Source organism: Ranitomeya variabilis, chromosome 4 (genome assembly GCF_051348905.1).
Source record: "Ranitomeya variabilis isolate aRanVar5 chromosome 4, aRanVar5.hap1, whole genome shotgun sequence".
Taxonomy (NCBI): Eukaryota; Metazoa; Chordata; class Amphibia; order Anura; family Dendrobatidae; genus Ranitomeya; species Ranitomeya variabilis.
The window spans coordinates 426847121-426860570 of record NC_135235.1 but is presented as its reverse complement, the minus strand read 5'-3'; the positions used below and the strand labels follow the sequence as shown (position 1 = coordinate 426860570).

General features: G+C 45.5%; 1 protein-coding gene across 2 annotated transcripts in view; it reads right to left on the bottom strand.

Annotated features, from left to right (window-relative positions):
• The window catches only part of CA10 (carbonic anhydrase 10), a 494312-nt gene that overhangs the window by 275119 nt on the left and 205743 nt on the right, over positions 1–13450 (bottom strand). For both annotated transcript variants that reach the window (XM_077251361.1, XM_077251360.1), the window contains one exon: positions 1497–1571. In XM_077251361.1, coding sequence (XP_077107476.1) covers positions 1497–1571 — 75 coding nt within the window. The remainder of the gene's footprint in view (positions 1–1496; positions 1572–13450) is intronic.

The window sequence follows — 13450 nt, the reverse complement described above, 5'->3', positions numbered from 1 at the left end:
CTTCTGGCTCTCATTAAGTGCTTTTTTTTAAAAAATTGGTGGTTGGGGCCTAATAACTCTATTTGCCGCTCCCTGGTGTTGTCCTCCTCCTGAGTGTTCTCCTCCTCCTTGGTGTTCTCCTCCAGGTTGCCTTGTCTGAGCTTCAACCTTCTGGCTCTCATTAAGTGCTTTTTTAACAAAAAATTGGTGGTTACGGCCTACTAACGGTGTCTGCCGCTCCATGGTGTTGTCCTCCACTGTATAAAGCAGAGCTTCAGTCTTTAGGCTTTTGGCCTATAGTAGCAGATATTAAACTGCATTTGGCCTACTAGTGTGGTTGGGCCCTTAAAACAATGTCTGCTGCTCCTGGGTTTGCTACTCCACTGAACAAAGCAATGCCGCCTGTTTAGTCCTTTTACCAATTTTGAACTGCATTTAGCCTACTTTATTCTTTGGCCCTATATCTGTGTTTCCTCCTCATCCTGCCCATTGCCCAGCCACTGCTAGATGAGTCTGCTGGTACATTGACCTAGACCACTACATTCCCCTTGCACTCTACACAGCCAGAATCTGACCCTGCTGAAAGTAAGGTTCCCCTTCCCGCATGTTATACCACCTTACACAGGGACAAAGAGGAAGGTGCAGATGAAAGTGCAGGTTCCTTCATCAGGTGGGGGGGCATACTCGTTGGCGACGTCACTGGCACAGGGCCCCTCAGAGTACGCAAAAGTGTTGCTGCTGGTGGGAGGCGCCCCCGCCGTGCAAACACACTGCTGTACTTTGAGGGGCCCTGTGCCAGTGCCAATGCCAATGAGTGGGCCCCCCCTGCTTGCTTAGGATCACAGCACTTGCAAACTTGACATACTTACCTCTCCCTGCTCCACCGCCGTGATGTAGTCCACGTTTCCTGGGCCCACTAAAACCTTGAACCAGCCCTACCCCCCACAACTTTTGCCAAATGACCCCCAATTTCCAATGCCCAACTATTATTATAAAGTTAATTAAGATTGACAAGCTTCAAAAACAAGAATGGATGTTTTTGGCATTAAAATGGGCACTGTAGGTGTTTTCCTGGCCTCCACTCACTGCCGACTATGCTTCCCCATTGACTTGCATTGGGTTTCGTGTTTCGGTCGATCCCCGACTTTTAGCGATAATCGGCCAACTGCACTCCACTCGACTTTGGACAAAGTCGGGTTTCGCAAAACCCGACTCGATCTTAAAAAAATGAAAGTCGCTCAACCCTAGTAGAGAAGATGTAAAAGTCAAGTGTAATTCCTGCTACTTTCTGTCCTTATGTTATACCTATTCCATGAGCAAGCAACAGTTTGATTGTGTATCCTGGAGTGACTCTTATGAGGTTACTGGGTCCTGGTTTGCTACATCATCCACTATGCACAGTCTTGAAGTGAGATCAACAAAAAGGACATTGTCACACACCCAGGGACCCCTTCACTGGTGTTAAGTGCTGAGTATACTTTGTATATATAAATATATGTATGTTTAAGTTATCTTACCTGGAACAAAACTGCCTTGGACAACCTCTTTATAAGCCCACCAGCCTTCATGGATTTTTGGTGAATTCTGTTGTGCTGCAAAAAAAAACACAAATATTTTATTTAACAGAAAAACTCTGTTTTAGAAAGTATAATGCATCCTAAAAAAATAATTAAAAAGAGCATTTTCATATATGAAATTTTTTTTATTGTGATTTAGTCCATGTATGAATCGTGAAACATAGTCATTGCAAGATTGCTAATTATCTATATATAGAAAACTCAAAATATGTAGGAGCCTGCTCTATACAAATCCACAGTTCTTGCCCGATTTGGGTGAAATTTGGCAAGCCCCCTCTCCACCCACAGGAGCAGAATACTGCACATGTTAAATCTCGCTAGCGTTCCCCGTCATGAGATTGTGGCCCCTGAAGTTAGGCCTTATACATATACATATAATGGAGAAGTGTGAAGGTGAAAGTAAAAGTGCTGAGGGGAAAACAACAGTTGTGCCTGACAGGGATGGATTATAGCGATGGCGTCAAAGAGTCGCTGCTAAAGGAGCTGCACCACCACACACACACTCAGATGGATGCACCCTATGCACATGGACGAACATTACTGAGCAGCAATATTGGTCAGGCGAAAAATGCCTCATAGTAAGATTGTCATTATTGCTATACAGGGAGCTTTCATCACTGAAGCTGCTGAGGTAAAGTGAAAGCTGAGCTCTGATTGGTTGCTATGGGCAACTAGACAAGTCTGCCTGTGAGGCGGTTTTCATTACTGAGATGTGAGCTCCTTCAGGTCATAGTAATACTGTGTGAGGGATGCTCTGCATTTACTATTCATCCTATTACATCTCTTATCAGTGTCAGGTGAATACTAAAGGGTCATAATACTAAAAAAAAAGTTGTTGCTCACATCAATGTTACGACAAATTAGTAAAATGCCAAAATAATAAAAATTTAAAGTGGAATTTTTTTTACTGTAGCACTCTGAAAATGTCAATTTCAGGGTGACACTGAAAATTTTGTCTTTAGCTACAATAACCAACAATTTAACTTATTTTCCGCCAGTGAAGCCGCGGGTATTCTACTAGTTGTATTATGAAGAACAATTAAAAACACTAGAAGTCCCGGGAATTTCAAGATCCCCCCTGAAGTTCTGAGAGAGGGTCAAATGACCCTCAGTCCATATTGACACCTTAATTAGCATCCTTTCATTTGTAAATGTGCTCTTGCCTGAGGAATCTGCAGGGGGGAATATATAAGAGTGTGTAAACAGAAGAATGCAAGCTATTCCTGAGTGTGGGGGTTGCTGCTCACAAGAAAGAGATGCTGGCTTCACAGTGCCTTTTTTTGCCTGATCGTTTGCATCCTGTTTTGCAGGGGTTGGTGCAGAGAAGGTACAGTCATCCAGAGAATGGCCCGAGGATCGCCTCTGAACTACAGGCTGGTTCCGAGGCGATCCTTTACAGACGTTCGCCGGCGACATGTCCGCATGTGTCATGTCACCAGTGATGCCCCGGCGATGTGCACGTGCACGTGATCGCCCGCACATCACTGGGAATTATCTCCCCATGTGACGGCCCCATTAGGGCCCAGGAGTGACTCCAAAACCCAGAACAGGTGTCAATCTTGAAAGAAAACTGATCAGGAACTGAAGTGTGTCCCTAGCCAAAGAATGTGAGCTGCTCCAAAGTGTCTGCCCACCCCCCCCAGCTGCATTGCATTAGCAAATTTGCATGCAGCTTTATGTGCTGTGAGGGAGAAACCTATTGAAGAGGCATTGGAACTGATTCTGAGCAACACAAACCCTTCTGACTCAGCTGGAGAAGACATAGTCCTTCAACCGGATTCGGACTCTGAGCTGTCTTCAGGTTAGGCTGGCTTCACACTCCCTTTTTTGCCTGTTCATTTGGATCCTATGTTTTGCAGGGGTTGGTGCAGATAAGGGTCGGTGCGGGGCAGGTGTGGTGCGTGGGCAGTACGCTGCGGTGCAGGGTGGGTGTGGTGCCTGACTATCTTTTTTATTTTGAACCAAAACAAAATGCTTATTTGAAATTATTTATCTTGCAGATGAGGAGACTCTGCCTCTACCAAAAAAGAGAGCTCGGTTGGCGAGTGAGCCGACAGAGACCGCAAAAGATGACACAGTGTGGCATGAAGTACAAGTGGGGAAACATCTCCATTTGACCCCAATAGAACCGTACCTTACAGATGGAGAGCCAAGTGCTAAGGCCAGACGAAGTGTCTAGAGTCGGCTTCAGAGCTTCCTCTGTTTTATCAGTCTTTACATGCTTCGTAGCATTGAAGAATGGACTACTCAACATGCACGTCACATGGAGCAGGTGGATTGGTTCATGGGTCTCCCGGAACTAATGGCATTTATTTCAGTCATTATCTTGCGGGGGGTGACCAAGGTTCCATCACTACGTGACAGCTGGTCAGCAAACCTGGGAAACCCAAGGATCATTGCCACTATGACCCAAAACCGCTTTCAAGACATCATGCAACACCTACGCTTTGATGACATGTTCACGCGCAGTGAGCGAGTGGAGACCAATAAGTTTGCTGCAATCTCCGATGTGTGGAGATCGTTTGTCACCAACTGCATCCCATCCTACAACCCTGGTCGACACATCACTATTGATGAACAGCTTTTCCCGTCAAAGACTCGCTGCTGTTTTCTGCAATACATTGCAACAAAACCAGACAAGTTTGGCATCAAGTTTTGGGTGGCTTGCGACTTGAAATCAAACTACATCTGTAACGTCCTCCCATATCTTGGCAAGGACCCCAGTCGTCCCAGCGGGGAGAGACTGTCCGAAACTGTAGTGATGAGGCTGATGGAACCATTCATGGACAAGGGCAGAACTGTAACCACGGACAATTTCTTTACATCATTGTCACTTTCACAACGACTGCTTAGCCGGGAAACCACTATCCTTGGCACAGTCAACAAGAGTCGCCGGGAAATTCCTCAATCCGCTAGACAGATGGACCGCACTGAATTCACCACTCAGGTGTTTTCAACCACTGGTGCCACACTGACAGTGTATGCACCCAAACGAAAGAAGGCCGCCTACATTCTCAGCAGCATGCACAGCGTGGTTGAGACTGAGGATACCAACAAAAGGAAGCCAAACACGGTCACACAATACAACCACACAAAGTGCGGTGTGGATGTAATGGACCAAATGGTGCGGGAGTACAGCGTGCGTGCAGGAACACGGAGATGGCCAGTCGCCATGTTCTACAACATGATTGACATGGCAGCACTCAGTGCTCATGTTCTTTATCAGGCATGCACTGGGGTGCAGGAGAGACGGGTGTACTTCCTGGTTGAGCTTGCAAAAGAGTTAGGTGGCCGTCATGTGACTGAAAAGAAGGCACGCAAGGAGAAACTCCTTTGGCAACTTCCTTCCACACCCAGCCCTGGCAAAAGGGTGAAGTGTCAGGTCAACCATCGATGCACGAACAATTGTGCAACTGAGAGATGTGTTGACTGCTACAAATACACATGTGGCAAATGTACCAGGGACATACCCAGGCAGTGCCAGGTATGTTCCGACATGTTCAGACAGACTGCTGAGTGAGTGCTGAAATGCTAGTCACACAAGGACATGCCACTCACACACACACAGCCCCCCACTGCAGCCTATTGAAAATATGTGTGGAATTGTTTTATTCCTTGTATTTTTTTAACATTTTTATAACAAAAATAAAAAGCATCCTTTGATGCGTGCTCCTTTACTCCCCTACCCCATGTATTTGTCTTTACCCTTTCCCGCCTCCCCTCTTCCCACTCCTCCACCAACATCCCTCCCTGTTGTATAATTTGATTATATTGTTTTCTTGTTCACTGTTTTATCACATTTGTTTGGCCATGCCACTTATACACTGCTCATCTTGAAAATGTGACTATTTGTTTGATGTTGGTGTGAAATAACCCTTTAGTGAAAAAAAAATCTTATTGGTTTTTTAAAAAAATAAAAAGCATCAAAACAAATAACAGTTGTTCTTTTGTATATTTTTTACACTAAAATTTCAGTCCTCTTGTGCGAATTTTTTTCGTGCCAAATTTGCACAAGAATGAACATGCTGCGATTTTTTTTCGCTAGTGTGATTGAGGCCTAAAGGTACAGTTACACGTTACGATCTCGTTGACCATATCGTTTGAAAACGTCACGTGATCACGTCGTTCATGCGACGTCGTTTTCACATCGTTGCGTGTAATGTGAAGATATCGGACGAACACATCATTGGATCGCTGATCGCAGATTTGAGGTCAGGATCTCAAATCTGACGATCCTCGTCCAATTATGTGTCAGAAGATGTGCAGCATCGTTCAGTGTAACGCTGAGATGAACGATGTCGGTCTAAATTCTCCTATTCCTGCCATTGTGAAAAATCGTTCTGCAAACGTTTGCAATGAGGCTAACGCGGAGCCAAAATTTACATCGTTAACAAGATAGTTGCATGTGACGCCTCTTGGACGGTGTGAAACTGATTGCACGAACGATGTGATCACGTGACATATATCGTCTACGAGATCGTAACATGTAACAGTACCTTTGACCGCTGCGGATCCGCAGCAGTTTCCCCTGAGTTTACAGTACAATGTAAACTTATGGGAAACAAAAAACGCTGTGCACATGCTGCGGAAAAATCCGCGTGGAAACGCTGCGGATTACATTCCGCAGCATGTCACTTCTTTTCTGCGGATTTTCACCTGCTCCAATAGGAAACTGCAGATGAAAATCCGCAGAAGAAACCGCAGTAAAAAACGCGATAAATCTGCAGTAAAAACCGCAACGGGTTTTCACTGCGGATTTTGGAATTTGGCTGAGGAAAAATCCGCAGTTGAATCCGCAAAGTGTGCACATAGCCTTAGGCACAAATGCTTCTGGTCATTACTCACAGCTGTACCTTGCTCTAAAATTTCTAATTCTCTATTTAAAATATATAAAAAATGATTCATTGTTTCAGTGCTTTTTTGCTCAAATAAAACTAAACTAAATACAATATGTATAGTCTTTATATTATCAAATACAATAAACTGAACAGAACTAACTTGAAACTTGAAACTACATGGGTAAACTCTATGGAAAACACCAAACAACCTCCTGTGATGCAACAGTAATGGCCTTAATTACAGAACAAAAGACAGTGAATAGTGATAAGATAAGCTATAGATAAAATCCTTTAGGTCATTTGACCCTTCTCTGGGTTTCAAAGGTAGAAATGTCAAATGACCTGTCTCTGGGACTTCTAGTGTTAAAGGATTGTTCCCAATATAGTATGTTATCCCAATACACAGTTTAGGGAATGACTTACTGATTATTGAGAATCCAACCTCTGAGAACCCCAGTAATCCCGAAAATGGGGCTCTGAATCTTGGGAACTGGGCTCTGAAGAGCCTCATTTTAAGGGGAACCTGTCAATAATGCTGCTCGAACTATGGGCAGCATGAATCGGAGCTTGGCTGCACAATTGCAGCCAGGTAATTTGGTGATGAGCGAGCATGCTCATATATAGCGTTATCCAAGCATGCTCGGTTGTTATCTGAATATCGTAGGGGCTTGAGTAATATGTTCGAGTCCCAGCAGCTGCACGATTCGCAGCTGTTAGACAGCCACAACACATACAGGGATTGCTTGTTAGGTAATCCCCACATGTGTTGCAGCTGTCTAACAGCCGCGAATCGTGCAGCCACAGAGACTCGAATATATTACTCGAGCCCCTGCGATATTCGGATAACACCCAAGCATGCTCTGATAACTCTATTTTCTAGCACGCTCGCTCATCACTACCAGGTATATCTTTCTCTCAAAACTATGGTATTTCAGAAAAAAACATAAAAGAAAGACGTGAGTAGTCCATTGGCGCAGCTGGCTGGCTTTTCCTTACCCTGCTCAAGGTGATTGACAGGTCCCTCAATATGTACACACATGGCAGAGACCTGTCAACCATCAGGAGCGAGGAGAAGAGAAGCTCGACTGGGGACACACCAGTACGAGTCACATATCTCCTGACGGCTGGGAAGAGACGTTTCTCACACCTTAAATTTAAATGCCTGTCCTTGTGTTCTCATTAGAGGCAAACGTCTAAAGGTACCGTCACACTAAACGATATCGCTAGCAATCCGTGACGTTGCAGCGTCCTGGATAGCGATATCGTTTAGTTTGACATGCAGCAGTGATCAGGATCCTGCTGTGATGTCGCTGGTCGCTGAATAAAGTTCAGAACTTTATTTGGTCGTCCGATCGCCGTGTATCGTTGTGTTTGACAGCAAAAGCAACGATACCAGCGATATTTTACACTGGTAACCAGGGTAAACATCGGGTTACTAAGCGCAGGGCCGCGCTTAGTAACCCGATGTTTACCCTGGTTACCAGTGTAAAATGTAAAAAAAACAAACAGTACATACTTACATTCGCATCCCGCGCCGTCTGCTTCCCACACTGACTGAGCGCCGCAAAGTGAAAGTGAAAGCACAGCATAGCGGTGACTTCACCGCTGTGCCCTGCTACTGCCGGCGCTCAGTCAGTCAGTCAGTGCAGGAAGCGGACGCCGGGGGACGCGAATGTAAGTATGTACTGTTTGTTTTTTTTACATTTTACGCTGGTAACCAGGGTAAACATCGGGTTACTAAGCGCGGCCCTGCGCTTAGCAACCCGATGTTTACCCTGGTTACCCGGGGACCTCGGCATCGTTGGTCGCTGGAGTCTGTCGTGGTCGTCTGTGTGGCAGCTCTCCAGCGATCAAACAGAGACGCTGCAGCGATCGGCATCGTTGTCGCTATCGCTGCAGCGTCGTTTCGTGTGAAGGTACCTTTAGGCCATGTGCACATGTTCAGGATTTCTTGCAGAAATTTCCTGAAGAAAACCGGAAATTTTCTGCAAGAAATCCGCATTTTTTTCCCGTTTTTTTTAGCATTCTGCAAGCGTAATTAGCTTGTAGAATGCTAAAGTTTTCCAAGCGATCTGTAGCATCGCTTGGAAAACTGACTGACAGGTTGGTCACACTTGTCAAACATACTGTTTGACAAGTGTGACCAACTTTTTACTATAGATGCAGCTTATGCAGCATCTATAGTAAAAGATAGAATGTTTAAAAATAATAAAAAAAATAAAAAAAATGGTTATACTCACCCAGACATCTCCTCAGCGGCGTCCGTTCCTCTTCCTATAGCTGCTGTGCGCGCAGGACCTTCCATGACGTCGCGGTCATGTGAGCGGTCACGTGAGCGGTCACATGACCGCTCACGACCAATCACAAGACAGTGACGTCATCGGCAGGTCCTTCACCGCACACCAGCTACAGAAACCGAAGCGGCAGCATGCAGCGGTGAGGCGAGAAGACATCGAGGGTGAGTATAGGACTATTTTTTATTTTAATTCTTTTTTTTTTTACCAATTATATGGTGCCTAGTGTTGAGCGATACCGTCCGATACTTGAAAGTATCGGTATCGGAAAGTATCGGCCGATACCGGCAAAGTATCGGATCTAATCCGATACCGATACCCGATACCAATACAAGTCAATGGGACTCAAGTATCGGACGGTATCCCTGATGGTTCCCAGGGTCTGAAGGAGAGGAAACTCTCCTTCAGACCCTGGGATCCATATTAATGTGTAAAATAAAGAATTAAAATAAAAAATATTGCTATACTCACCTCTCCGACGCAGCCTGGACCTCACCGAGGGAACCGGGAGCCTTCTTTGCTTAAAATGCGCGCTTTTACTTCCTTCCGTGACGTCACGGCTTGTGATTGGTCGCGTGCCGCCCATGTGGCCACGACGCGACCAATCACAGCAAGCCGTGACGTAATTTTCAGGTCCTCAATGCCTAATTCTAGGCATTCAGGAATTTAAAATTACGTTCCGGCTTGTGATTGGTCGCGTCGCGGTCACATGGGCGACGCGACCAATCACAAGCCGTGACGTCACGGGAGGCAGGAGACGCGCGCATTTTTAAAATTACGTCACGGCTTGTGATTGGTTGCGTGCCGCCCATGTGACCGCGACACGACCAATCACAGCAAGTCGTGATGTAATTTCAGGTCCTGATGCCTATTTCTGCATTGAGGACCTGAAATTACGTCACGGCTTGCTGTGATTGGTCGCGTCGCGGTCACATGGGCGGCACGCAACCAATCACAAGCCGTGACGTAATTTTAAAAATGCGCGCGTCTCCTGCCTCCCGTGACGTCACGGCTTGTGATTGGTCGCGTCACCCATGTGACCGCGACGCGACCAATCACAAGCCGGAACGTAATTTTAAATTCCTGAATGCCTAGAATTAGGCATTGAGGACCTGAAAATTACGTCACGGCTTGCTGTGATTGGTCGCGTCGCGGCCACATGGGCGGCACGCAACCAATCACAAGCCGTGACGTCACGGAAGGAAGTAAAAGCGCGCATTTTAAGCAAAGAACGCTCCCGGTTCCCTCGGTGAGGTCCAGGCTGCGTCGGAGAGGTGAGTATAGCAATATTTTTAATTTTAATTCTTAATTTTACACATTAATGTTGTTTCAATACCGATACCCGATACCACAAAAGTATCGGATCTCGGTATCGGAATTCCGATACCCGCAAGTATCGGCCGATACTTGCGGTATCGGAATGCTCAACACTAATGGTGCCCAGTCCGTGGAGGAGAGTCTCCTCTCCTCCACCCTGGGTACCAACCGCATATAATCTGCTTACTTCCCGCATGGTGTGCACAGCCTCGTGCGTTAAGTAAGCAGATCAATGCACTCCTAGGTGTGCGGAATCCCCGCAATTCCGCATTTTTAATGAACATGTTGCTTTTTTTTCCGCGGTGCGATTTTTTCGCGGAAAAAATCGCAACATTTGCACAAAAAATGCGGAATACACTGTAAATAATGGGAGGCATATGTTAGCGTTTTTTTCGCGTTTTTATCACGTTTTTATAGCGAAAAAACGCGAAATAAACTCTAAAAATCCTGAACGTGTGCACATGGCCTTAGTCACAGTATTTGGTGTAATCTAGCTCAGCCAATCCTTTTGGGCTAGTAGCATTGTCTGATAGTCATTTGAGTAGCCCATCTGTGAAGCTAGCTACACCGCCTGTGTATCTAAATTTTTACTGCATCTAACCCAGTAAATCGTTTTGGGCTTAGTAGCAGTGTCTGCATGTCAGCAGAGTAGCCCGCCTGTGAAACAAACTATACCACCTGTGTATCTCAATTTTTACTGCATTTAATCCAGTTAATAGTTTTGGGCCTAGAAGCAGTGTCTGCACGTCAGCAGATTAGCCCGCCCGTGAAACAAACTATACTGCCTGTGTATCTCAATTTTTACTGCATCTAACCCAGTAAATCGTTTTGGGGTTTTGGGCTTAGTAGCAGTGTCTGCACGTCAGCAGAGTAGCCCGCCTGTGAAACTAACTATACCGCCTGTGTATCTCAATTTTACTGCATTTAATCCAGTTAATAGTTTTGGGCCTAGAAGCAGTGTCTGCATGTCAGTAGAGTAGCCCGCCTGTGAAACAAACTATACCACCTGTGTATCTCAATTTTTACTGCATTTAATCCAGTTAATAGTTTTGGGCCTAGAAGCAGTGTCTGCACGTCAGCAGAGTAGCCCGCCCGTGAAACAAACTATACCGCCTGTGTATCTCAATTTTTACTGCATCTAACCCAGTAAATCGTTTTGGGGTTTTGGGCTTAGTAGCAGTGTCTGCACATCAGCAGAGTAGCCCGCCTGTGAAACTAACTATACCTCCTGTGTATCTCAATTTTTACTGCATTTAATCCAGTTAATAGTTTTGGGCCTAGGAGCAGTGTCGGCACGTCAGCAGAGTAGCCCGCCTGTGAAACTAACTATACCGCCTGTGTATCTCTATTTTTACAGCATCTAATCCAGTTAATAGTTTTGGGCCTAGGAGCACGTCAGCAGAGTAGCCCGCCTGTGAAACAAACTATACCGCCTGTGTATCTCAATTTTTACTGCATCTAATCCAGTTATATACATTACCAAAAAAAGGGGTCCAATAGTGGAACAGCCACCTCCAATCAATACAATAAACTCATTTTCACCAGAGAAATAACTGGTGAAATACCGAGGCTAAGACAAAAAATGGATAAAATAGATATTTTTATTAATAAAGAAAATATAAAATCTTACATAAAACAAGACAAGGGAATTTCCAAAATACGAAATAACTGATGGTCACACATTTGTAAGAATCCAATGATCATGGGAGTACACAGTTTCAAAAAAACCTCACCTATATGCACAACCAACGCCTAGAGAGGATGGTACAAGAATATCTCCAAGTTAACATCGATGCCATGACTGTGGAACTGGACCCTTGCTCATTTTGAGCTTCCAATCTTGAAAAGTGGCCTGAGCTCGCCACTCACGCCTTGGAGATCTTGTCGTGCCCCGAAGCCAGCATTCTCTCTGAACGTGTGTTCAGTGCTGCTGGTGGTGTGCTGACAGATAAGCGCACACGGCTGTCCAGTGACAATGGACAGACTAACGTTCATCAAGATGAACAAATCCTGGATCCGCAAGGACTTTTCTACCCCTGTGTCATCTTGGAGAGACTAAAAGCTTGATGATTTTTGAAAATCACCTCACCAACCATTTTAAAAAACTCTGGCGAAATTGATGCCACTTAAGTGGTGTCTGTGGCCGAATTTTTTGAAAAAATGGAGACTTTTATTTAGTCCCCTTGCTGAGTTTTACATGACGTTGCCATTGTCAATTCCAGGTGTGTGGGGTCGTCTGCAGAGTTGTTTACTCATACTATGGCCTGGGATTCAGAGGTCTGCTCCAAAGCTTCAGTGTCTGCTAGTCAGCAGAGTAGCCCAGCAACACACCGCCTGTTTACCTAAGTACTATTTTTAATGGCATCTGGCCCAGGAAATCCTTTTGGGCCTAGTAGAATTTAGTGCTACTAAGCAGCGTACCCCACCCATGAAGCAAGCTACACCGCCTGTTTACCTAACTACTATTTTGTAATGGCATCTAGCCCAGGAAATCCTTTTGGGTCTAGTAGAATTTAGTGTTACTCAGCAGCGTACCCCACCCATGAAGCAAGCTACACCGCCTGTTGATCTAATTACTAATTTTTAACTGCATCTAGCCCAGGAAATCGTTTTGTACCTAATAGCATTTTGTGCTACTCAGCACAGTACCCCACCCATGAAGCAAGCTACACCGCCTGTTTACCTAACTACTATTTTGTAATGGCATCTAGCCCGGGAAATCCTTTTGGGCCTAGTAGAATTTAGTGCTACTCAGCAGCGTACCCCACCCATGACGCAAGCTACACTGCCTCTTTACCTAACTACTATTTTGTAACGGCATCTGGCCCAGGAAATCCTTTTGAGCCTAGTGGCAATTTCTGCTACTCAGCAGAGTACCCCACCCATGAAGCACCGCCTTCTTTCTTTCTCAATCTAACCCCTCGGCTCTGGGGTGTCCACTCTCCCTCCAGCTCTCTCCTTCTCACAAGTGGACTACCGTGTGTTTTAACACTGTGGCAAATCTTTTGGGCCCAGGCATAAGAAGTCGTCGAGGTAATGGATATGTGCCGCCTTACAAACGTCCATGACGACACATTCAAGGAAGCAACTAAACGCCTCAAATAGTGAGCAGGATGTGGAGCACCCCATGGGCAAACAGCGATCTATGTAGTATGCTCCTTCACAGAAGCAGCCCAATGGGAGGACACAGGTAGTAACCGGAACGCCCCCTCAATGTCTGTTTTGGCCATTAGGGTGCCCCTTACCAACTTCTTGACCCACCTGATTGCCTCGTCAAAGGAGGTACCGTACATAGTACTGTACTTGGTTCCATGTCGATGTTGTCGTTTACTGACCTGCCACTTGGATATGACAAATGGTGGATTAGTCTGAATGTATTGGGTTCATTTTTTGGCACAACTCCCAACGGGGGTACCACTACGTCTTCTAAGGAAAGTGTTCTGAA